This window comes from Elephas maximus, chromosome 25 (assembly GCF_024166365.1).
Source record: "Elephas maximus indicus isolate mEleMax1 chromosome 25, mEleMax1 primary haplotype, whole genome shotgun sequence".
Classification (NCBI taxonomy): Eukaryota; Metazoa; Chordata; class Mammalia; order Proboscidea; family Elephantidae; genus Elephas; species Elephas maximus.
The window spans coordinates 32,317,606-32,341,383 of NC_064843.1; the positions used below are offsets into that span (position 1 = coordinate 32,317,606).

Below are 23,778 nucleotides of genomic sequence, written 5' to 3' on the forward strand. Positions count from 1 at the left end.
GTCTGTCTTGTGTGGGCATCTGTGTTCTAGGAAAAAAAAAAAGAGTACAGCAGGGCACAGCCTTTTTGCTCCCTGGAGCCCAGACTGGCTGCTGCAAGGGGATAAAGCTCTGCTTTGGGAAAACAACTGAGTCCTGGCTCCTCAGGTGCAATGTATAGCCAAGTAAAGGCTGCTGGAGGGGTAGAACAACTAACCAAGCTGCCACTGCTGGTGCTAAGGGAAGCTCTGGTGGGACACAGAGGAAACAGGGCAGCCCAGGGGCACGTCTGTGCAGGATCTCCAGGGTGAGGCACTCAGAGAGCTCACAGTGGAGGCTCAGGCAGAGGCAAGACGTTTGACTCTCCCACCCACAACAGTCTCTGAGAAAGCCTCTCTCTGATCTGACCAGCTTAATTTGCAGCCATGGCACACTACTGGGTTACACTCTTCCAGGAAAGTCTTGGTGAAAAGAAAGCAGAGCACGTCTGGAAATGTTTACTTCCAAAGGCGAAAGCAATCATGACCTTTTCTTATTGGCCTTTGCGTAGCTGAAATCGCCCAAGTTCTAATAAAGTCAGGTCAATGAGAAACACCTATGTGACATTTACATTTGCCTTGAATTCCATTTTGAAAGTCAAGCTGCCAGCAAGCTGCCATCACATTGTGGTCTAACCGTTTGTGTGAACCTGAGGCTGTCTGGTTCTCAGGGAAGTGGTAAGGGCTACACAGCAGGTGCACCCTGCTGGGGGCCTCTATGCAAAACCTGCAGCAGCTTTTGAGGAGAAGAGCACTGACCTCACGCTTAGGAGGAGGAAAAGTTTTGGCAGCCTTTTTTAGGGGTTATGGAGGAGTAACTCTGAGGGCCCTGGGAGGAGGGCAGGGGAGCATCCTCTGTGGTAGCGAAGAAGAGAATGCTTACACAGCCAGCTAATTAGCTGCCACACGTTCTCATCCATTTTAATCTTCATAAAGCATTATTTTCCTTCCTCATTCTAATGTGTATGGACATAAATTACTGTGGCTTTAAGACATTTAAAGCTCATCACCAAGGCCATTTTCTGACTTAAAAGTGTGTATGGCTTCGGTATTGGGCTAGATTAAGGTGTTGACTTGCCACTAAGGATATGAATCACTTTGCCACATACCCTTGTTCAAAGAGCTGGGTGAGCAGAGCTGACACACACTTCTCACCCCACTCCGGGCCCCTGGCCCATCCCCACTCTTACCTCTTGATGGCCTGCTGGGCCAGCATCCGGTTGCCAGCCAGAAATGTCACACTGCCCAAAGCGGCCAGGTACTTCAGTGTCTGGAACATGTTGAGCTGAGTCCAGTAGACGTACATAAGCCCCAGCATGGCTACAGGAAGAGGTGTTGTGAAAATCAGTTAAATGGAACAGTGACAACCCGTTGGGGGTACAGGAGAGTTGGGAGCAATAGCTGCTAGATCACAAAAAGGTCTGTATTTCTAGGCCAGCTTGTTTTATTTCCTTTGTCTGATGCCAGGAAGTAGGTAACTCAACATGCTTGCCTCTCAGCCTTGCCGACCAGGAAACCCAGAGGTAGAAACCAGACCTCAGCTACGTTAACTATCTCTTCCCACATTCCTGTTCTCATCTATTTCCGTGCTTCAAGTTAACGTAGGTTCTGTTTTGGTTTAATTTATAAAAAAAAAAACAAAAAACACCACTTTACTGTGCTGCTACATTCGGAATTCTTTTTACTTTTCAAATTCTTAATGAAAGGAGGCAGGATATAAATAAATGAATCATTTTCTTCTTGTTAAAAAAATTTAAAAGGATAATTTGCCACCGAGACTCAGAAGGCAGCTAGGAGAACTGAGGATGGAGGGTTAGTGAAAAGGACTCAGAATGGGCATCGAGAGTTCTCAGTTACGGTCCAGGCTCTGCCCTGAAGAGTCACTTGATTTCTCTGAGCCTAAATTCTCTCACCTGAAAACATGGACCATAATTCCTGCCTCAGTCACCCCCTCTCAGGGTTGTGATGAGAATCAAATAAGGAAATGCATACAAAAAATACTGTGGAAAGAAAAGTCATGGCTCTAAACAAATTGATATGCAGGTTTTGTTCCCAGCCTGACCCAGACGGGCTATCACTCAAATCCAGTAACTGGGTTGGAGAGAAAGGTCATCCTGTCAGTTCTGCCCAGAAGGCTGACTGATGAACTACAGCAGGGGTTCTTAACCATCTTTGAGGTCCTGGACACTGTGAGGATGTGATTAAAGTTATCAACTCTCTTTCCCCAGAAAAAAATACATAGACATACATTTGCCTACAATTTCAAGGGGTTCATCTGTGGACCCTGACAGAATTCACATGGTAGGGACACAACAGATGATTACTTCCGAAAGAGGTAAAGAAATTAAAAAAGGATGTTGAAGTCTCAGGAGAATGCAAGGCACTACTGATTCAATAGTATCGAAAGCCTCTGAAATGCTTAACCGATCTGTGAATTTACTGTCTCATTACATTCAGGTCCTAAGTTCTCAAGAGAACAATGCAAGACAGCGTGTCTGGCTGTGGAAGGGACTGTTTTCTATTACTGTCCAGACACAGCCACCAGTAAATGTGAAGATCGATATGGTGGGGCAAGGTAACCTTTGGAAACTGCATTAATCCTCTTTATCTGGGAAGATGGCTCAATGTAAAGACACAATAAGTGAGTAATCTCTGGAAATGAACAGGGCTATTAAATGAGGGTAAATGGCTTGCCAAAAGCAGCCAAGTACATTGAGGCCCAATGTAATGACAGCTGTTCTAAGCTGATGGACCAAACAGGTTTATCATAGTATTAACTGTCCTAAAAGGCCAGGAGGAAGAGGGAGATGTTATGCTATTAAGTCATTATAGTTAATAGGTTGTGGGGGTCTACTTAACAGGGCTTTTGCAGGTGCAGGCTAAATGTCAGAGGAGGTTAAATGGAATTAGCAGCCTGGGGCGCTTACCAGCATGTCCCAGGTGAAAGATAATCGTGCTGGGAGCAAAAGTGAAGTTGGAGACATTGGCACCAATCCGGATCCACTGGATGATGAAGAGAGATAAATTAAAAAGACATTAGAACTTGAGAGGTGCACATGCATGCCAATGCTAATCCAATGAGCAGCCTTAAGGGCTTAAAACTTGGTACAGACTGGAAGGACGGGGAACTTTTCCAAGTGACAACTACCCTATAATGAGTCTTCAGGAAAAGTTGCTCTCTCTCTCTTTTTTTTTTAGAAAGGCACCCAGCACCTGCTCTCAAATGTTCTTGGATAACTCAAACCTGAACGTCATTTTTAATGACAGCAAACCCTTGTATTTTAAAACAGGTGAAACCATGAAAATGGAAGGTCAGAAACTGCATTTACGATGAAGTAACTAACATGCCCTCTAATTTCTCTAAGTGTGGTAAGACAAAGCCATTGGCAAGTGGTAGGCTGCATGCATTCACTGTGGGTTCCATGCCTTTTAAAATTCTGATCACTCAAAAATTAGAGCAGGTGCCCCCGGTCTGATTTCTGAAACCTTGTGGTATGCTGTCTAGATTTAGACTGACCAATAATTCTTTTTATTAAAATCAATGAATTAATTAGAAACACAGAAACTTTTCCAAAAGTAAGATCTAATGAGTTTTCCATATACTTCTGAAAATTCTCTGAACTTTGAGGATATGCATCTATGTTTATAATTTTAACTGGGGCGGGGGGGCGGGGAATCAACTGGCTAAAAAAAAAAATCAACCAGTACAGAAAGGTATAAAGGGTAAGTTTCCTACCTCCACACTCTCCTACAAGGCCATCTCCCTTTTTAAAGTTTTTACACAAAGAGGATCATATTAAACATACTATTCTGACCCTTGCCTTGTTCACACAATAATAAATCTTCACAATCTTTTCATATCAGCCTAGATCTATCCATTCTTTTAAAAAGCTGTGAATTATTCCATTGTATGGATAGACCATAATTTATTTAACACTTACTTTCATTAAGACTTTTAGGCTGTCTCCAGTTTTCTGTTCCAAACAGTACTACAACGCACAGCCTCTATACTATATTTTTATATCAAAATCAGCATTGGGCCTTGCTTTCTTCACACCTGACCTCATCTGTACACTTCTATAGAGCATCATAGTCCATACACTTCTATCATTTTTAGTAGCTGTTAGGTTCTTTCTCATGTTCCTTGTTAATGGCTCAGTCTACTTGGCTACTCCCTTCTAGCGGGGAATTTCGGTTACCCTAAGATTTTTTGACCATCAGTTCAGGTCACAGCTGCTGGACCCCTCTGGAGCTGTGCTGAGGCCGAAGCACAAAGCCTCCTTTGGAACGGCCACATCTGCCGAGTCTGGCACTAGACACAAGCTGCCCATGCTAATTAGAGCTACTCACCAAAGCAAAGAGCAGGAGCAAGGGCGAGAGGATCAGGGCGGTGAATGTATTGGACACCACTGTGGGGGGCCTCTTCTCAGGCTCACGGAACAGGTGCTGCCACAAGAAGACACACCAAGAATACTTAAGAATGTGCCCTTCCCAGCAGGGAATGCCACATACACTGGGGATGGAAAACGTCAATGACAGTCATGAAAAGGAAAGACCTCCCAGAGGCTCAAATCTCCTGGCAACAAGTGGCCAGTCACGTGGCTTTTTGCCTCTTCTGATCCCAGAGGTCTCCATTCCAAAGACACTACATCAGTCCTGGCTCGCTAGGTGGCCAATCCTTTTTCCTCAAGACTCATTGCCATCTAGAGGTTGGAGAACACAACCTATCAAGAGGTATCTAGCTGGTAACAAAGACGGTGCCCAGGTATATGGATGACTGGCGTGATATTCCCCAGGCAGGCCTCCAGAATCCATAAAGCTTCTGGATTCAGTCATATGTTGTTGCCCCATGTAAGTTAGCTAACTGGTAATACCTCCTCTTTTAAAAATTTAGCAGAGCTATACTATGAATGGTTCCAACCCTCACTGTGCCCTCCCTCCCCCAGCCCATGACTTTAAGGAAGCCCTAAGAAAAACTTTCTCCCTCCCTCATCCTGCCTGATTTCCAGAGCTGAACCAGAAGGTTGGGTAAATTTCATCAATGAGCAAGCATCCCTCTGATATTTCCTTTTTTTATTTGTTTTTTTCCCTCCTAAGTAATTCTGCCTGAAGACCTTTGGGAAGCTCATCTAGATAGTGTGACCTAGCAGAAGGAGTGCCATTCAGGCCCAAACTGATATGTATTGCTGTGACCACAGGCACATAGCTTTACCACTCTTTGCCTCAGTTTCTGGCTGGGAAATTGGGGGGAAAGGAGGAGAAAGACCACTCTACCTGGTTGCAAGGATATGCTAAGGACCAAATGAAACAGGACATTTGACTATGCTTTGTAAGCTGTAATACACTTACACAAATCGAACTTTTTTTTTAAAAAAAGATTTTCTTGCAGCATATAAACCTGTAGCTGTCCTCCCTGCATGCCAATGCCCAGTCAATCCAGCTCCATGACGAGGCAGTCCCACTCAAGGCTCCTATGCCCACATCTTCACCTCAGCTCTTCCTTGCTGCCACTGCCATTCAGGGATTTCTAACACTGTGACAGTTGCTGCCACTGTCCCAACCCACAAATCAGGTGGCACTCACAATCATTACAGCTAACCTTCTACCATTCAACTGATTTTAAAGAATCCTACTACTCTACCCTTTTGGCCCTTGTTCTTTTTTACAGTGACATTAGAGTGAGTAGCCTGCTTTTATCGCTAAAACAGCGATTCATATAGAGGTTCCCCATTGCTGCAGTATGATCATTTCTAAGAGTTACAAAATATTCTACTGAGTATATACATACCTTGGTTTCCTTAACCAGTGCCAATTGTTGAACAATTATTGTGTTCACTTTGTAAAGTGCTTTACAAACTTTTCAAAGCCTTTCCTTCCTTATCAGTTATCTATTTTGATCCTCACAACAGCCCTGTGGGCTGGGCAGGGATCCCTCATTTTCATGTCCAAGGAAGGCAAGCCCCAGGAAAGATGAAGGACTTTTCTAAGGGAGTGAAGCCCACTCTCCCAGTTGAGTCTTCCCACCTGTAGGCCCCATCAGCCCTGATTTACACGGGAGCAGAGAGGATGGAAGCTAAGCATCTGTACCTGCAGCTGTCATGTAGTGACACTAGGGCTACAAAAGGGCCCAGGGGGACTAGATGTCAGGGAAAACAGACTCCGGTTCTGATTTTGTCTCCAACTATCTGCTTTCTGGGAGCTGGTCACTGGGTTCTTTGCGCCTGCCTTTCTGACTCTAGGATGGAGCTGACATTTGCCCTGCCTGAATCATAGGCAGTGAGAACCAAACAATAAGGCATCATACAAACATAATAGTTAAAGAAGGAACCAGAGTGAGAGTCCAGGGGCTTGCTGCTCTCTCACGTTGTGCCCACTCCATTGTGCTCCTCAGTGTTTGGTGAATAAACCCTTTAGGACATACCTGAATTTCCTGTTTGGGAGTGAAGAGGTTCTTGGACAGGACAGTTGATGGAGCATCTTCTTCAGGGAACTTGATGACCACATCGGCCTTAAAAAGAAGAGTGGTGTTTAAAGGCACAAGGCAGAGAAAGGGGGTGACATTCATCAGCAGGAGAGTCTTGCCTGACTCACACCTAAGACCATAACTGAAAATAACTCCAAGCAGTCCAATCACTTCCTGATCCATTAGTCGAAAAATGGAGGCAGTAAAAATTTCAAGAACAAAATAAGTATTTGTTGAAAATGCTTTTAAGAGCAAGGGTTCCAATTTTCTACTGGTATGGTGAGCCCCATAGAGCTGCTTAATACAAAAATCTCAGCTGGTACCCAGGCCATTATAGTTGCAATCAGAAATTGCTTAGTATCCCCGGGAAGTGTGATTTAGTCACACAAGAAAAGGAAATGAAAATGCGCTCATGTACAAAAAGCAGCCCAATGTCCAGGAGAAGAAAAGGAGCCTTGATTACAACACAAGAAAATGCAGCTGGCCCTTTGTCTCGCAAAGAGAGCCAGCCGCCATCAAGGCCTGAAATTTCGCCTCCGCTACCTTTCTATCATCACCACCTACAGGATTCCTGAGCAAAAGGGAACCACTCAGTCCTCACTGAAAGTGCCTTAAGCTTTTCTGCAGGCCATCCCCTTAGTAATAACACTATTCTGATAAATGCTTGCAATTTTTCCACTCCTAACCAAAATGCATGTCTTTCAAGAAGTTTTCTCTCATCACACCAAACAAAAGTAAGACATGTAGGTGAAAAGTTCTACATGAACTGTAAGATGCTATATACACGCTGGCCATTAGTTTACTAGCATTTCGCACAGCCTACAATTATTACCCCACACCATTCTGAATTATCACATTTCAAATCTTACCCCTCCCATGAGGCTGTACCATATCACATAGGCCAGGGCCTTAACTTTTATATTATCCCCCATACTGCCTTGCTGTAATATGAAAATCTCCTTCCAGTACAACTTTTGTAGAAATTCACAGATCCCTAGAACCTACGAAAGGACAAATTTATACTTCATTCATTCACTCAATATTTATTAAGCACCTGCTGTGTACAGGCCATGTACACGGCCCTAAGATTATTAATGGAGACAGCACACAGACTCTCAACCCATAATGCTCATTTACTGCCCAGTGAGTAGCACAGGCCAGGCTAAGGTGAAGAGCCCCATACCCCTGAAAAGAGCATCTGTCTAATTATGGAGTAGCCAGGACTCGGTCAGGGTACATTTAGGCACATACCACATTCCAAAGGATTGGATTCTTCAAAGTGGCATCTCCAATGATTAAGTAGAGGGTGTAAGTGCCAGAGGCAGAATCAAATTCAGTCTTTCTTTCAGAGGTATCCAGTTCAAACTTGTATACATTCTTGCTGTCTGGCTCAGCAACAAACACTACTTCCTGTCCAGTCTTCTGGTTGTGAAGTCGGACGAAGGTCTAGATGGAACAATGATACAAACCTTTCATCTATTAACTCCAAAACTCACTGCGGCCCATCAACCCATCAACAAGGCAGCAGGCCACTGGCTCTCTTGTTACTGTGAGAGCTCTGGGATCTGCCAGACCTGCCTGAAAGAGTGGGAGAAGCAGCCATCCCACCCTGGTTCCTAACTCAGGGATCAGAGAGAACTTTTTGCTGGTAGAAAGCAAGAAATTTAACTTAGAGGTCCAACCAATTCTCCACTACTTGGAGGCTGAAAAGGCCCAGTTTGTGGATGATTTGAGCCCTTTGCCATTGCTGCAATTTCTTCTTCCTGCCAGCCTTTGGCCACTTTGTGGCCCAGTTAACTTCTTCACCAGAGGGTAAAAAAAAGGGAAATGAGGTGGAACTGTAAGAGGCCCATTTTCAATTTCCTGGTGCCTCCAGCTAAAGCTTTAGTAGAGGAGGTTTAAGTACCGACAGCAAGGGAGAGTTCTAATCAAGCTGGGCAGCCCGGTGTCATGAAGAGGGACCAGGCTCTGAAGACAGATGGATTTAGTTCCACTACTTAGTAGCTGAGCAAGTTATTTCACCTCTTTGAGCCTTGATTCTTCATCTGTAAGACAGAAGGACTAACTTCTACATGTGGAGTGACTGTGTGAAGATTCACAGTTAACATATGCAAAGCATTTAGTGTGGGGCCTGGTACATACTAGTCAACAAACAGCTAATACTGTTATCAGTATGATGGTATGAGTCTAATCATCTTATCCTCCCCTATGGCACAAGAAATTAAGTTTTCTGCACATTTAGAACTGCAGCAAAACTCAATATCCACGCAGAGCTTTTCTTTCACGTGTTTCAAGATAACAGAATTCAACAGGCAGGCAGCCCTGGTCGGTCTCATTTCACAGATCATAAGGCAAAAATACTAAATCAGTCATTATGGCCACACAGCTAGTGCTGGAGCCACAGAGAAAATGCAAATCTCATTTGTTGCTCTACACCTGGGCAACAAAGAACAACCATCAAAGCATTTAGGGATGGGGCCCAGAGGTGAGAAGCATCCTGGCTATAGCAATTATACAGTCTTGGCCAAGAATGGAATTTAGGAGCCCAGATACCTGGTCTTCCTCCTATTTCAGCCAAGTGCAGGTAGCAGCCACTATCATCTCAAAATGTCACCTCTACCTGAGAGGTAGAAAAAGCCACAGAGGTTGGTTTCCAAACCAGAATCTTGGATGAGACAAATATTCGGTTAAAGTTATATTTCCTCACGTATTTCCCTTCTCTTATTCTCCCTGCCCTAACCCCAATCTCACTGACTTAGTCTTGTTAATTTTTTCTCTTCATATTCTCTCTTCTCCAGTGCTATTTTGGTTGGTGAATGTCACTCTGGGAAAAAGTTGAGAAATGCTAAGAGGCTGAAGTACTTAAAGGTTAGTCACCCATGGCTAAGTGCCCTGACCAAGCTCTCTGGAGTTTGGGGGTGGAGGGGAGAGCAGAGCAGAGCAGTGTGGGGACAGTGGTCGTGGCGCAGAAACTCTGGGGCCTGGGGACAAGTGCAGCAGCTGCAGCCACTAGAAACAGAAGCAAAAAGGTTTCCAAATAAACACACTGGCTTCTGAAGCTGCCTCTTGGGATGGACACAAGTTGGCTGGTTCTTGGTAAAGTACAAAGCACTTAAACCAAGCCCATTCTGGTCTGACATTCTTTCCTATCTTTGGACACGCAAAGTATTTGGATTTCCCTTTCCACAACACTTAACTGTGCACAGGGCAGGGCTCTCAATCAAGGGGGATGACAGCGGCAGTGGGTGGAGAGTGAGGGGGGAAGACAGCAGAGCTGCTTGTCTGGAAATGGTATGGTTTGAAATCTCTCTGAAATAATAATTTTGATTATTTTTTATGGGGGAAAAAATGAAGCCTATTGGTTTCATAATATAAAGCAGGAACAAGTTTAGAAGTGCTATTCCACAGATTCCCACAAATAAAAATTCTGCTTTGGCCAGAACAAAAAAATGCTTTGGGTTCACTGTCTAGGTTTTTCTTCCATCAAAGTTATTTTGAAATTTTTTATAAGAAAGAAAAAAGCCTCGATTAAGGGTTAATCTGCTTGACATACATCTTCTCAACACCAGCTAATCTTTTAAAAAGACGAGTGTATTCCAGGTTCGGGGTTACAACCAGTACCAGAGAAGGCAGTGTGATGTGGGAAAAGCCCAACACAGTTGAGCCTGATGAACTGTCGTGGCTCCGAGTGAAGATCTGAAGGCAGGCATCTGGAACCTCCCCAGTCACTGTTAACATACTGTACCATTAGCTCTAGTGTACATTAACGCTTCAGGCCAAGAGAAATACCTGAGCCTTTTCCTAACCTGGTGAGGAGTGAGTTCAGCACCAGTGTTCACATCTACCAGCTGGAAGAACAAGGCGAAGTTCTGGTGGCTGTCTGCAATGAATGTGCCCTTGGCTTTAGCTGGGTAGGTCACCCTGAAAGAGACAGGAAGTTAAGTCTTTAGAAAGGGCCTGCATATCTCTGCCCAGAGGCAAAGAATACACTGTTCACTGCCTGATCCTCCCTTTCCCATTGTAACACTTCTGTTGTAGACAGACAGATGTGGAGAACTATCTGGGGCCTAGGGGCAAACTGAGCTGATACAGCCAGGACTGTGAACAGCACAGAATGACCTTTCATCAGGGTCTGGGGAAACGCTACACATAGATGCTTGTGCCTCCAGCCTTTCACTTCAAGGGCCTAAGGATCTCAACTCAACCAAGTCAGGCAGCAGTGGAGCGCAAGAGGCTCACTGCAGGCACAGAGGCGGCCTGGAGAGCTGCGCAGGCAGAATCACACAGACAATAATCACAAGATCGACGTTAGCTGCACATGTGAGCAAGGCCAGAGACTGCGGGGCTGGGGGACTGGAGATGCAAAAGAAAGAAGGGCACTTCTAGCTTTTTCTTTTTTTGTACTATATTTTTCTCCTGGACACCGTTTCAATTTAGTTTCCTATCTGAAACTGAGTTTTAAAAAGTGATCTTTTTACAAAAGGCAGACTCACAGATGAACCCTGATAGAATGTGAGAAAAATGTGGAACAAAACCTCAAATTCCTAAAAAAACCCAAAAAAAACCCAGACTTACTGGACCTGTTGAGACTAGAGGACTCCCCGACACTAATGCTCTGAGATGCTCTTTAAATCTTGAACAGAAACTAGCCCCTGAGGTCACCTTTTAGCTAAATAACAGATTGGCTCACAAAATAAAGAATATCACCTGTATGTATTAGGCTCCTTTAATAAAATCATTTATTTGAGACCAAACAGTCAACAATTACTTTAAAACAAAGATGAGAATGTAAAGGGGCAGGGAAACTAGATAAATGGAAATAGAACAAGCGGAATGGAAATACTGAGAATGTTCACATATTGTAAAGAATATAACCAATGTCACTGAATGACCTGTACAGAAATTGTTGAATGGGAACCTAAAGCGCTCTGTAAACCTTCACTGAAAACACAATAAAATATTGTTAAACAAACAACAACAAAAAAAAAGTTGGGGAAATTAAAAACAAAAAACGAAAAAAGGGAGACTCAATGAGGAAAACTGCTCTTTTCACAGCTATTTCCTAGGATTTTAGATTAAGAAGGCCAGAGAATAAAACTAGCCTAATGGTTATAAGGCTCACATTTGGCTATACATTTACTTATGAATAACGCCAACTATTCATTTATATAAAGTATTAAATGTCCCAAAGCACTCTCAAAGACATTTCAATTGAGTCTCAAACAGTGCTCTCATTTCCAACGTCACTATTAAAACAGCCAAGCCAGAGGCAGAAAGACCAGTGCTATATGACTTAAAAGGAGTGACTGGCTTCCAGACTCTGGTTACAATCTCTTGTCTTAAAAATGGCATCTATGGCCACCCCAGTTAAGTAAAACTGGAGTCTGAACTATACCCAGAGATCCTGATGCTCTTGCCCCAAAATAAGGATCTGGGAGAAGGCTGGCAAATGGGCTTCCTATACTGTTCTGGGCCCATTCTGATCAATTGCTAATAGTTATTTAGAAGGTTGTATCTGAGTTCAGCAGGAACAAGCGCTGGGACTGATTAGTGATGCCTCCTATGGACTTGGGGAGTGGAATGGTAATCCTCGCATGCAAGGTATTTGCCATCTCAGGTCTAGCGACATACGAGACCTCCAATAGATTTCAGGCCTACCCTGGGCCAAAGAAAGCTTCCATGAGGCCGCTAAAAGCAAATTCAGGACTGCCAAGATAAGGAGACTGCACCAGAATGTAAACCAATATACAGAATGTAAATCGAGAAAAGTCTTGTTATAATAAAAATTGTCGTCTGAACAAATAATTATGTGCTTAGTGACATAGTAGACTTACATCCTGAGGCAAGTCCCTCAACTCATTGAGGACTCATAATAAGGTTCACTCATGGACTGAACACTGGTATAAACAACACCCAAATCTCCTTAAATGCTAAGCAGAATCCCTGGTTCAGTACCAGTGGAACTACAGACACTCCAGTTGGGGGCGCAGGCTGGATGACTGCTGACACAGAAATGACAACTGGAGGGGCTCGGTGACTAGGCATGCCCCTCCAGCTCCAGACTGTGCCCATGTGGCATCTACCTACCGGGTGGTTTTAGGTGCGATGCTCTGATCCTTATCCACAGTGGAAAGATCAACATTTGTGATGCCAACTTCAGTGGAGACCTTGACTCTGAGCTAGAGCGACACAGAAGAAAATCACTGAGCCAACTGGTGGGTATACCAGGGATTAACGTGCATATCCAGAATTTTCTACTCTTAAAAGTAAGTAAAAGCATGAAAGGTTCTAAGACACAAGTCTTCAATGATTATAGTAAAATGGACCCAGCCAGGCAGTATACAGAAGCTTAAAAGAAATTCCTTGACCTTTATCCCTTTTTCCCTTCTCTGACTGCAGTGGGATGCACATGTTTAAAAAAAAAAAAAAAAAAGACCTTGTTCTTCTTCTTTTTTTGGTGCCTTAGGTGACAGTTTACGGCTCAAGTTAATTTCTCATACAAAAATTTACACATATATTGTTATGTGACACTAGTTGCAATTCCTGTGTGACAGCATACTCTCCCTTTCCACCCTGGGTTTCCCGTGTTCATTTCACCAGCTCCTGTCCCTTTCTGCCTTCTTGTCCAGCCTCCAGACAGGAGCCACGCATTTAGTCTCATGTATCTGCTTAAAAAAAAAAAAAATTTTTTTTTTTCTTTATATCTGCTTGAACTAAGAAGCACACTCTTTATGAATATTACTTTATGTTTCACAGGCCAGTCTAACCTTTGAAGAGTTGGCTTTGAGAATAGTTTTAGTACTGAGTTAACAGAGCATCCAGGGGCCAGGTCTTGAGGGTTCCTCCAGTCTTGGTCAGACCACTAAGTCTGGTCTTTTTACTAGAATCTGAGTTCTGAACCACAATTTTCTCCTGCTCTCTCAGGGACTCTCTATTGCGTTCCCTGTCCGGGCGGTCACTGATGGTAGCCGGGCACCATCTAGTTCTTCTGGTCTCAGGTAGATGGACTCTTTGGTTATGTGGCCATTTTTGTCTCTTGGGCTAACATTTTCGTTGTGTCTTTGGTGTTCTTCATTCTCCTTTGCTCCAGGTGGGTTGGGACCAATTGACACATCTTAGATTGCCACTCGCAAGCTTTTAAGACCTCAGACACCAACCACCAAAGTGGGATGCAGAACATTTTAATAAACCTTGTTATGCCAACTGATCCAGATGTTCCCTGAAACCAAGGTCCTCAGGTCCCAGCTCCTGCTACTCTGTCCCTCGAAGTGTTTGGCTGTGTTCAGGAAACTTCTTAGCTTTTGGTTTAGTCCATGTGTGCTGACGTCTCCTACATTGCATGTTGTCCTTTCCTTCACCTAAGATAATTCTTGTCTACTATCTAGTCAGTGAATTCCCGTCTTCCTCACTCCCCACCCTCGTAACCATCAAAGAATGTTCTCTTCTGTGTTTAAACCTTTTCTTGAGTTCTTATAATAGTGGCCTCATACAATATTTGTCCTTTTGTGACTAATTTCACTCAGCATAATGCCTTCCAGATTCCTCCATGTTGTGAGATATTTCACGGATCCATCATTGCTCTTTATCATTGCATAGTATTCCATTGTGTTTATATACCATAATTTGTTTATCCATTTGTCTGTTGATGGGCACCTGGGTTGTTTCCATCTTTTTGCTATTGTGAACAGTGCGGCAATGAACATGGGAGTGCATATATCCATTCGTGTGACAGCTCTTATTTTTCTAGGATATATTCTAAGGAGTGGGATTGCTAGATCGTATGGTACTTCTATTTCTAGCTTTTTAAGGAAACATCAAATTGATTTTCAAAGTGATTGCACCATTTTATATTCCCATCAGCAGTGTACAAGTGTTTCAGTCTCTCCACAACCTCTCCATTATTTATTATTTTGTGTTTTTTTGATTAATGCTAGCCTTGTACAGGTCTTTTACGTCTCTGGTTAGAGCTATTCCTAAGTATTTTATCTTCCTGGGGGCTATTGTAAATGGTACTGATTTGGTGATTTCCTCTTTGAAGTTCTCTTTGTTGGTGTAGAGGAATCCAACTGATTTTGGTATGTTTATCTTGTATCCTGATAGTTTACTGAAATCTTCTACTAATTCCAGTAGTTTTCTTGTGGACTCTGTGGGGTTTTCTGTGTCATCTACAAATACAGATACTTTTATTTCTTCCTTACAAATCTGGATGCCCTTTATTTATTTTTCTTGCCTTATTACTCTAGCTAGGACCTCTAGCACGATGTTGAGTAAGAGTGGTGAAAAAGGGTATCCTTGAAAAGATCTTGTTCTTGTCTTTTAAAGTATCTAAGGGAGGAAAACTCAGTAAGCAATAATCCTAAAATAATTCAGATTAACAAGTAGTCTATTCAAGAAACAGCTATGATTTATTAAGCCCTCAATATGTGAAAGGTATTGCTTTATAAAGATGATTTCACTTAATCCCCACAACAACTCTGCAAGGTGGTGCTCTTTCTGATAGAAAATTAAAGATTAGAGAGGCTAAATTGCTTATTCAAGATTAGACAATTAATAAGTGATAAAGCCAGTATTCAAGCTCAGGCACTCTGATTATATCTGTCTATATTCTTAGGTACCTCATTTTATAGCTTCCCATCAATGCTTACCCAAAGCCAAGGGTTACTGTAACTGCCTGGGAAGATCTAAAAAGCTATGGAAGTCATCTGTATTGTTCACCAAGATCTTCTGATTCTCCTTCTGAGCATGTGGTAAAATTGTACTTCTCTGCCCCCCGTCAGTCAGGTGTGGCCACGTGGCTTGCTCTGGCCAAGAAAATGTGAGCAGAAATAAAGTGTGTCACTTCCAGATGGAAACTTTCAGAGTCTGTGTGATTCTTTCTTTCCTTCTGACTGGTAAAGTGCAGATAGAGGCTTGCTACTTCAGCCTGGGCCCTGGAGTCAGGACAAAATAAAGCTGAGCCTCTAACCGACCCACTAAAGATACCTACTGTAAACAAGAAATGAACATTTGTTGTTTTAAGCCACCAAAATCTGGGCTTTGTTATAATCATAACCCAGTCCATCATGACTCTTACAGAGACTCAACCTGGGTTTTAATTCTATATGCCTCTTATAAATATTTTCACAAAGGAGAACTTGCCAATGTCAGTAAAATATAAATCTAAAAAATATTAGATACAAAAATAAATACAAAGTTCCAAAACAGACAGAAAACACATTAAAAGTCCATTCATAGCAAATCTCTTAATTAAAATCTAAGATGAATGTACAAGTTATACAAACCCAGGCTTTTACGTATAAACATATCTGTGAGTCTTCCAAATATTTGATAGGCTTGAATGTAACGTTTAGGGAAATCCTTACCAAATCCACTGGTTTACAGTCAAAGTACTGATCAGGGAATAGAGATAGAGGGCTGGGCAAATAATTGAATGATAGCTTCAGCATTTTTCTAAAATGCCATATCAAGGTGTGACAGACTCAAATCAAGGACAAAAATTAAAAGGGATAAAGATAGCGATCAAGTAATTCTTTTTAACAACCTTCTCTCCTATCTCCATAATAACTATTTTGTGACAACAGCCTTAATTATTACATTGAATAGGGGTGTTCTGGTTTGCTTGAAAAGAGAAACCGAATGCAAAAGATTTATTACCAGAAGCTGTAAGGAGATTATCTCCTACTTTTGGATACACAGCCACCTATTGGCAGAATTATATTTAGCACCACTGCCTGTTACTGAGTCTAGGCAACTGGGTAAATTATAGCAGGTGGGGTGGGGTAGGGTAGGGGAGATGGCCACCAAGCTGAACAGACCCCCAGTGAGAGAGCTGGGAGCTTCTACTTTGGTTCTTTGGGCTCTCTGCTAGTAAGTAAACAGCTTCACAACTCACTCAGGGCTTGGAGCCAGAGCAAGCATTGCCACAGAAAGCTCAACTCAGAAAGGCTGACACCATGTCTACTTAAAGACAAACTGGAGGGAAACGTTCTGGCAAAGAAGTTGCCAAAGAACTTTGGTTAGGGTACTGACTTTTAGCAAGATATCCTGCTGAGACCACTTTCCCAGGGGCTATACAGAGATGGCAAGGTGTACTTCTCCTTAAGGGAATACAGACATGCAGACCATAACTATCACAGGCCAGGTCACTGTTTTAATGAAGGGATGTACAAAGTGCTGCAGAAGCACAGGAGAAAGAACTGTGACCCAAATCTGCCTGGGGGTGGCCCTCTGGTTGGGGAGTGAAAATGTATAGCAGGAGGACACATTTTGGGCAGAGGTAGAAGTTTAGGAATACCCCATACTATAAAACTAATCTGTCTTCATAGTTAACTACTCTGCAATCTTCATCAACATTAACCAGGTAATTCCCTCATCACTTTTGTGACTCATTCTCTTAGGGACTTATTCATTTAAATTTGTAAATGTGATCTTGAAATCACTGTCCATCCTAAATGTGCATAAACAGGAGACTAGTTAAACAAATTTTGGTACATCTATATTATGTAGCAATTTAAAAGAACAAGGTAGAAGTTTACCTATAGATACAGAGATACTGCCCCCTACTTTTGAATACACAGCTACCCATTCGCAGAATTATATTTAGTAACTCTGCCTGTCATTGCGTCAAGGCAACTGGGTGAATTATTGGCATTGGGGATGGGGGAAGAGACAGTCATCAAGTTGAATAGACCCCCATGGGAAAACTGGAAGGCTCTATTTTGTGACAAAATCAAAGAATACAACTATTCATAGAATGATCCCTTCTGTGTAAATAAGAAAAAATACATATACATTCACTAATACATGCATCCTATTTTTTTTCTTAAAGGATACGAAGGAAACTGTTAATAATGGATTCCTCTGAAGAGAGGATCTGGGTGGAGAGGATGGGAGAAGGCTCTTATATTCCATTATATTCTTTCTGTGCTTTGAATTTTTTAACCATATGCATATTTTATTCCCTTAAAAAAAAATCAGGGATTATGTGGGCAATGAGATTACAGGCCATATACTTTCTTCTTTATAAACTTTTCTGTATTAAAAAAGTACCACCTATCTAGGATCTTAAAAGTTCGTGAGCGGCCATCTAAAATACTCCACTAGTCTCACTCCATCTGGAGCAAGGGAGAAGAAAACCAAAGACACAAGTGAAAGATCAGTCCAGAGGACTAAGAGACTACAACTACCACAGTCTCTACCAGACTGAGGCCAGCATAACTATATGGGGCCTGACTATTACCACCAACTGCTCGAAGAGGGACAATAGAGGATTCCAGACAGAGTTGGAGAAAAATATAGAACAAAATTCTAACTCACAAAAAAAGACCAGACTTACTGCTCTGACAGAGACTAGAGAAACCCCGAGTATGGTCCCCAGACATGCTTTAACTCAGTACTGAAGTCACTCCTGAGGTTCACCCTTCAGTCTTGGATTAGATCAGGCCCACAAAACAAGGCTAAATGGACACACCAGTCCAGGGGCAAGGACAAGAAGGCAGGAAGGAACAGGAAAGCTGGTAACAGGGAACCCCAGGTCGAGAAGGGGAGAGTGTTGACAAGTCGTGGGGCTGGCAACCAATATCACAAAACAATATGTATATTAATTATTTATTGAGAAACTAATTCTCACTGTAAATCTCCATTTAAAGTACAATTAAAAGAAGAGATATAGAAACAAACAAAAAGTACCACCTAATGAATATGACTTTCAAAATAATTAGTCTTCCTTTCAACAGATAAACACAAACAGATGTTTTAAGGTTTGTCTAAGGCTCCTCAATGTATCCTAATCAGAGTGATAAGAAAGCCATCAAGTTTAGGTTTTTCCCTCAGAATCCTGACCATAAACTTTCAGTAATAACATGGCCACTAAAGCCTGGTAATCAAGATTCAGCTGTATGTATACTAAAGCCATCGTGAGCATTGCAAGACAACACAGACATAGCCGATAAGCAAAGCGGCAAATGGCAGTGAACTCAAGTCAATTTTGGTTTGATCTCAGCCCGTTTTAAAAAGGTCCTCTAGGTTATAGCTTTCTTTGTTCCACAGAAACACTGTAGGGCTATTCTTGAATAGAAAACAGTTTAACACAAGTCCTTCTACCCCTAAAATCTTACTACAAATTGGTCTCTGGAAACACATTCAAAAGAACAGTGTTTTTATGCTACTCTTTTAAAGCAAACTGAGAACTAAAAATCATCCTATGTTTTCCAAACCCTGTTTTAAAGAGTTTGCTGTAGGATTCCTATTGGTTAGCACTTCTTCCTTCCAACTAACACAGCAGGATTCGTTTTCCTAATAGGAAAGGAGAACTTATTTCTCCACTGTAAATACAGCTAAGCCTGCTTTACAGTGGATCACGCTGGTCCTCTCTTAGCCTGTGCTGCATGCCACATACATCTCAAAAAATGTTTTAATGCCAGGAAATGCAGCCTTTCTGCTCAGAGTAATAGCCCTCCTGTTTAGCTCATTACTGTCAAAAATGATGGTGCATTAGGGGCAATTAATGCTAATGACAGCTTCCAAAACCCATGCTTCCCCTGAGAGCCAGTCCAACGTCAGTGAGCACTGTTAAAGGTCTTCCACACCAAACCACATTAATGCTCTCTGACCCACGCTGAGCACCTCTAGGGAGGATAAGCGGGACCCGCTGACCTGCTCTGAGGCGCTAAGTGTGACTATTACTGAAATTACAAAGTAAAGTTGGCATATATGGCAGAGGTCAGCGCTCACCAAAAAAAAAAAAAAAAAAGAAGTTCTAATGTTTTTTTCCTGGGAATGTAACGAAGAGTGGAAAGGAGGTTTTGTAATGTTTATTCCATCACCAGAAAGGAAAAGGACAGCCGTGGCCTAAATGGGGGCTTACTTTTATTGCAGGAATAATAGCTATCAGCTATTTCTGCTATTTTGTACTTAAAATAAATTTTCCAATAACCACAGGAAACATTTGGACAAACACTAGACTTGAAGTTACAAAAAGCCAAGCTATTATAGTTATCAAGGTAGCGTAGTATTGGCACAAAGACAGAAATATAGATTAATGGAACAGAATTGAGTTCAGACATCAACTCATCTATGGTCAATTGATTTTTGACAAGGATGCCAAGACCATTCAATGGGGGAAGAATGGTCTTTTCAAAAAAATGGGGCTGGGACAAATGAATATTCACATACAAAAGAAGGAAGGAAGCTGGACCCCCTACTTCATACCATACAGAAAAATTAACTCAAAATGGATCAAAGTCTTAAATGTAAAACCAAGAAACTCTCAGAGGAAAACACAGAAGTAAACCTTCAAGACCTTGGATTAGGCAATGGTTTCTTAGATACCTAAAGTACAAGCAACAAAAGAAAAAAATTCAATAAATTAGACCTCATTTAAAAAAAAAAAAATTTGTGCTTCAAAGGATCCCATCAAGAAAGTAAAGAATCTATTGAGAAAATACTCACAAATCATATATATATATTTGATAAGGGACTTGCAACCAGCATATCAAGGAACTCTAATAATTCAATAATAGAAAAAGACAAATAACTCAATTTAGAAACTGGCAAATGACCTGAATAGACATTTCTCCAAAGAAAATATACAAATGACCAACAAGCACATGAACAGATGTTCAACATCATTAGCCATCATGGAAATACAAATCAAAACCACAATGAGATATTCACACCTACTAGGATGGATACAATCAAAAAGAAAGACAGTAAGAAATGTTAATGAGGATGTGGAGAAGCTGGAACTCTCATCCACTGCTGGTGGGAATGTAAAATGGTGTGACTCCTTTGGACAACAGTTTGTTAGTTCCTCAAGAAGTTAACATAGAGTTGCCATATGACCTAGCAAAGCTGAAGATAAGCACACCTTATGGCCCTATCACTCTAGATAAACGATATCATTCTAGATAAACAAAACACGTGCATAAAAAACATGCAGAAGGGTCTTCACAGCAGTATTGTTTATAGTAATAAAAACCTAAATGTCCAACAACAGGAAAATGAATTAATAAAATCTGATTTATTCATAAATGGAAGATGATTAACTTATGAAAATCACCCATTTTATGCATATAGCTCTAGTTCTACATATATAAATATGGCTGATTTTCATAAAACAAATACTGAGTGTAAACAAGCAAAAGGATAAATACAGTATAATTTATAAAGTTTGGAAACATGCAAATGAGTGCAATATAGTATTTAATAATACATATATATATAAACCTGCGTTGAATGAGTGGCATCTGGGGTCTTAAAAACTTGCTAGCGGTCATCTAAGATGCATCAATTGGTCCCAAATGGCCTGGGGCAACAAAAGAGAATGAAGAACACCAAAGGCACAAGTTAAATATTAGCCCAAGAGACAAAGGGGCCACATAAACCAGAGACTCCATCAGCCTGAGACCAGAAGAACCAGATGGTGCACGGCTACCATCAAATGACCGTCCTGACAGGGAACATGAGAGAGAGACCCTGACGGAGCAGAAAAAAAGTAGGGTACAGAATTCAAATTCTAGTAAAAAAGACCAGACTTAGTGGTCTGACTGAGACTTAAGGAACTCCAGAAGACATGGTCCCCAGAATCTCTGTTAACCCAGAACTAAAACCATTCCCAAAGCCAACAACAAAGAATAGCCTGGACTATAAGACATAAAATGATACTCGTGAAGAGTGTACTTCTTAGTTCAAGTAGATAAAGTAGATACACAAGACTAAATGGGCAGCTCCTGTCCAGAGGCAAGATGAGAAGACAGAAAGGGACAGGAGCTGGTTGAATGGACACAGGAATCTGGGCTGAAGAGGAGGAATGTGCGGTCATATTTATAGGGATAGCAGCTAGGGTCCCATAATAATGTATGTATAAATTTTTGTATGAGAAACTAACTTCAGCTGTAAACTTTCACCTAAAGCACAGTAAAAAAACAACAACAGCAAAAATGGCACTGGAACAATAAACCCTAAAATCTGAGGAAAGAGGGAAGAGAAACTGTTAGAGGAATACTCAGAGAGCTTAAATTCAACCCATAGAGTTTTTCTTACCAAGAAAAAACAAAAATGAAGTACAGCAAAATGTTAGGGTTTGAAGAAGATGTGTAGCTGGTAGATACGAGGATTCACTGTTATTATTCTCTGTTCTTTCCTGTACGTTTGAAATATTCCATACTAAAAAATAAAATAAAATTTTACTGAAGTACAGATGAAGGAGCAAGATTTGAACTAGGCCTTACAGGGTAGATAGGAGCTCAGCATATGGGCAGGGGGGTGAAGAGCATTTTCTGTGGTGCAGACAGCATGAGTTGCATACAGGCATGCATGTTCGTAAGGTAGATCTGAGGAACACTATGCAATCAAGAGCGGCTAGAGCTCTCAACACTGAAGCACGTTCACTGACCCTGTGGAGGACCTTCTACACCATGCTAGGCATCTGGCCCTCACTCAGGCAATGGGGAACCAAGGAAATATTTAACCAGCAGAACAATGAAATTATATCATTCCAGTGGCACTTATGGAAAACTAAATGAAAGGGCGTAGACTGAAGACAATGAAAAATGAAGCTAGTTGGAAACTACCACCACGGTCTACAGGACTGACTACGGGGCCCTGACTAAGAGGGAACACTGGGACCGAGGAACAAAGGACTCACAGAGAAGGCACTGAGAGGGAAAAGCCACAGAACTTGGTGATGGACTAGAAGTCAGAAGTGGAGAGAAAGGAAGGGGTTAAGAACAACTGTAAGGTATGAGCTTGGCACATGGTGGATATGTTGTTATCAAAACAGGAAACGTAGAAGGAAAAATAGGTTTCAGGCAAAACAAAACAGCTTGCCTTTGAATGTGTTAAGCTGTAAATATTGCCCCTTAACAAAGGAAACTAACATTAAAATTATCTGAATTTTAAAGGTTCAAGGTACACACTACACTATTTTCTGCCTAGATTTTCTGTCAGTGAATAGACTAGGATCAGACATCTCATTCCCTAAAAGGTCAGACATGATGCAGAGATGAGAAGCAAGAAAACAGCCTCTTTTCTGCCATGCTTCTAATACAAGCGCTTGATCTACCTATGTTAAGTAATGCTTCACTTTTGAAAAGGTCAAACTTTCTAGCTGCCTACATTCGTTTCATTAAAGAAAGGTGAGCGTCACAGGAGCCAATTTGAGGAGCTCGCCAAAGGCCAAATCTGGGATAACATGACAAACAAAATAAATGATGATAGCAGTGGATTATAACCTACAGCATAAAAGAAATATTCATGAATCCATGCTGCTATAAGTAATTCAATAAATAAATACATGGGGGAGAAGGAAAAGTTTTTACTTACAGTAGAATTCCAACTATTAAATGCAGAAGGAATGCAAGAAAGAGAGAAATGACCTTTTGGCAAACACCACAGTAACTGCTGCAGGCAAGAATCATCAAGATATTTGCAGAGCTTCAAAGTATATCCCCAAAAGATACTTACCTATGAAGTAGAAAAACAGGAACTTTACAACGGAGAAATCTAGGAGATACCACCTTAACCAAGTGATCAAGGTTAACATCACCAGTAACAAGACACATCAACATCATTACTTCCTGACACAATGCAGTGAGAAGGGCAGGACATCACTTTTGGAGTCTTTTTACCAAAACATCAGATAAACCCAACTGAAGGGCATTCCATTCTACAGAGTAATTGGCCATTATTTTTCAAAAGTGTCAAGGTCATGAAACGGAAAGAAATATCTTCAATTGAAGGAGATGAAAGGGATATGACAGCTAAAGGAATATGCGATCCTGTATTGAATCCTGAACCAGATTAAAGACAGTGGCACAAATGGCGAAGTTGGAGCTAAGGTCTATAGGTTAGTTAATAGTATTGTATCTATGTTTAATTTCTTGGTTTTGATAATTATGGTTACATAAGATGTTAACATTTGGGGAAGTTGGGTGAAATGTATATGGGAAATCATTGCACTATTTTTGCAACTTTGATTAATACTGAAACCGTTTCAAAATGAAAAAGATAAATATTTTTCATTGTGCTTTAGATGAAACTTTACAGAGCAAATTAGTTTCTCGTTGAACAATTTATTACACAAATTGATGTGTCAACACTCTCCTCCGCTTCCACACCCCAGTTTTTTTCCATCAGGCCATTTTTCCTGTCCCTTCCTGCATTTTCATCATTGCCTTTGGGCAGGTGTTGCCCTTTTGCTCTCATATACTTGATTGAACTAAGATGCACATTCTTTACATGTGTTATGGCTTGTTTTATAGACCTGTCTAATTTTTGGCTGAAGGGTGAGCTTCAGGAAT

At 41.5% G+C, this 23,778-nt stretch overlaps 1 protein-coding gene across 1 annotated transcript in view; it reads right to left on the reverse strand.

Moving 5' to 3' along the window:
* RPN2 (ribophorin II) overlaps positions 1–23,778 on the reverse strand; it is a 75,966-nt gene that overhangs the window by 3,775 nt on the left and 48,413 nt on the right. Inside the window, exons 10-16 of the mRNA XM_049870042.1 lie at positions 12,566–12,657; positions 10,285–10,399; positions 7,730–7,924; positions 6,437–6,523; positions 4,366–4,461; positions 2,943–3,018; positions 1,206–1,335 (exon numbers count right to left, since the gene is read on the reverse strand). Of these exons, the coding sequence (XP_049725999.1) occupies positions 1,206–1,335; positions 2,943–3,018; positions 4,366–4,461; positions 6,437–6,523; positions 7,730–7,924; positions 10,285–10,399; positions 12,566–12,657 (791 nt within the window). The remainder of the gene's footprint in view (positions 1–1,205; positions 1,336–2,942; positions 3,019–4,365; positions 4,462–6,436; positions 6,524–7,729; positions 7,925–10,284; positions 10,400–12,565; positions 12,658–23,778) is intronic.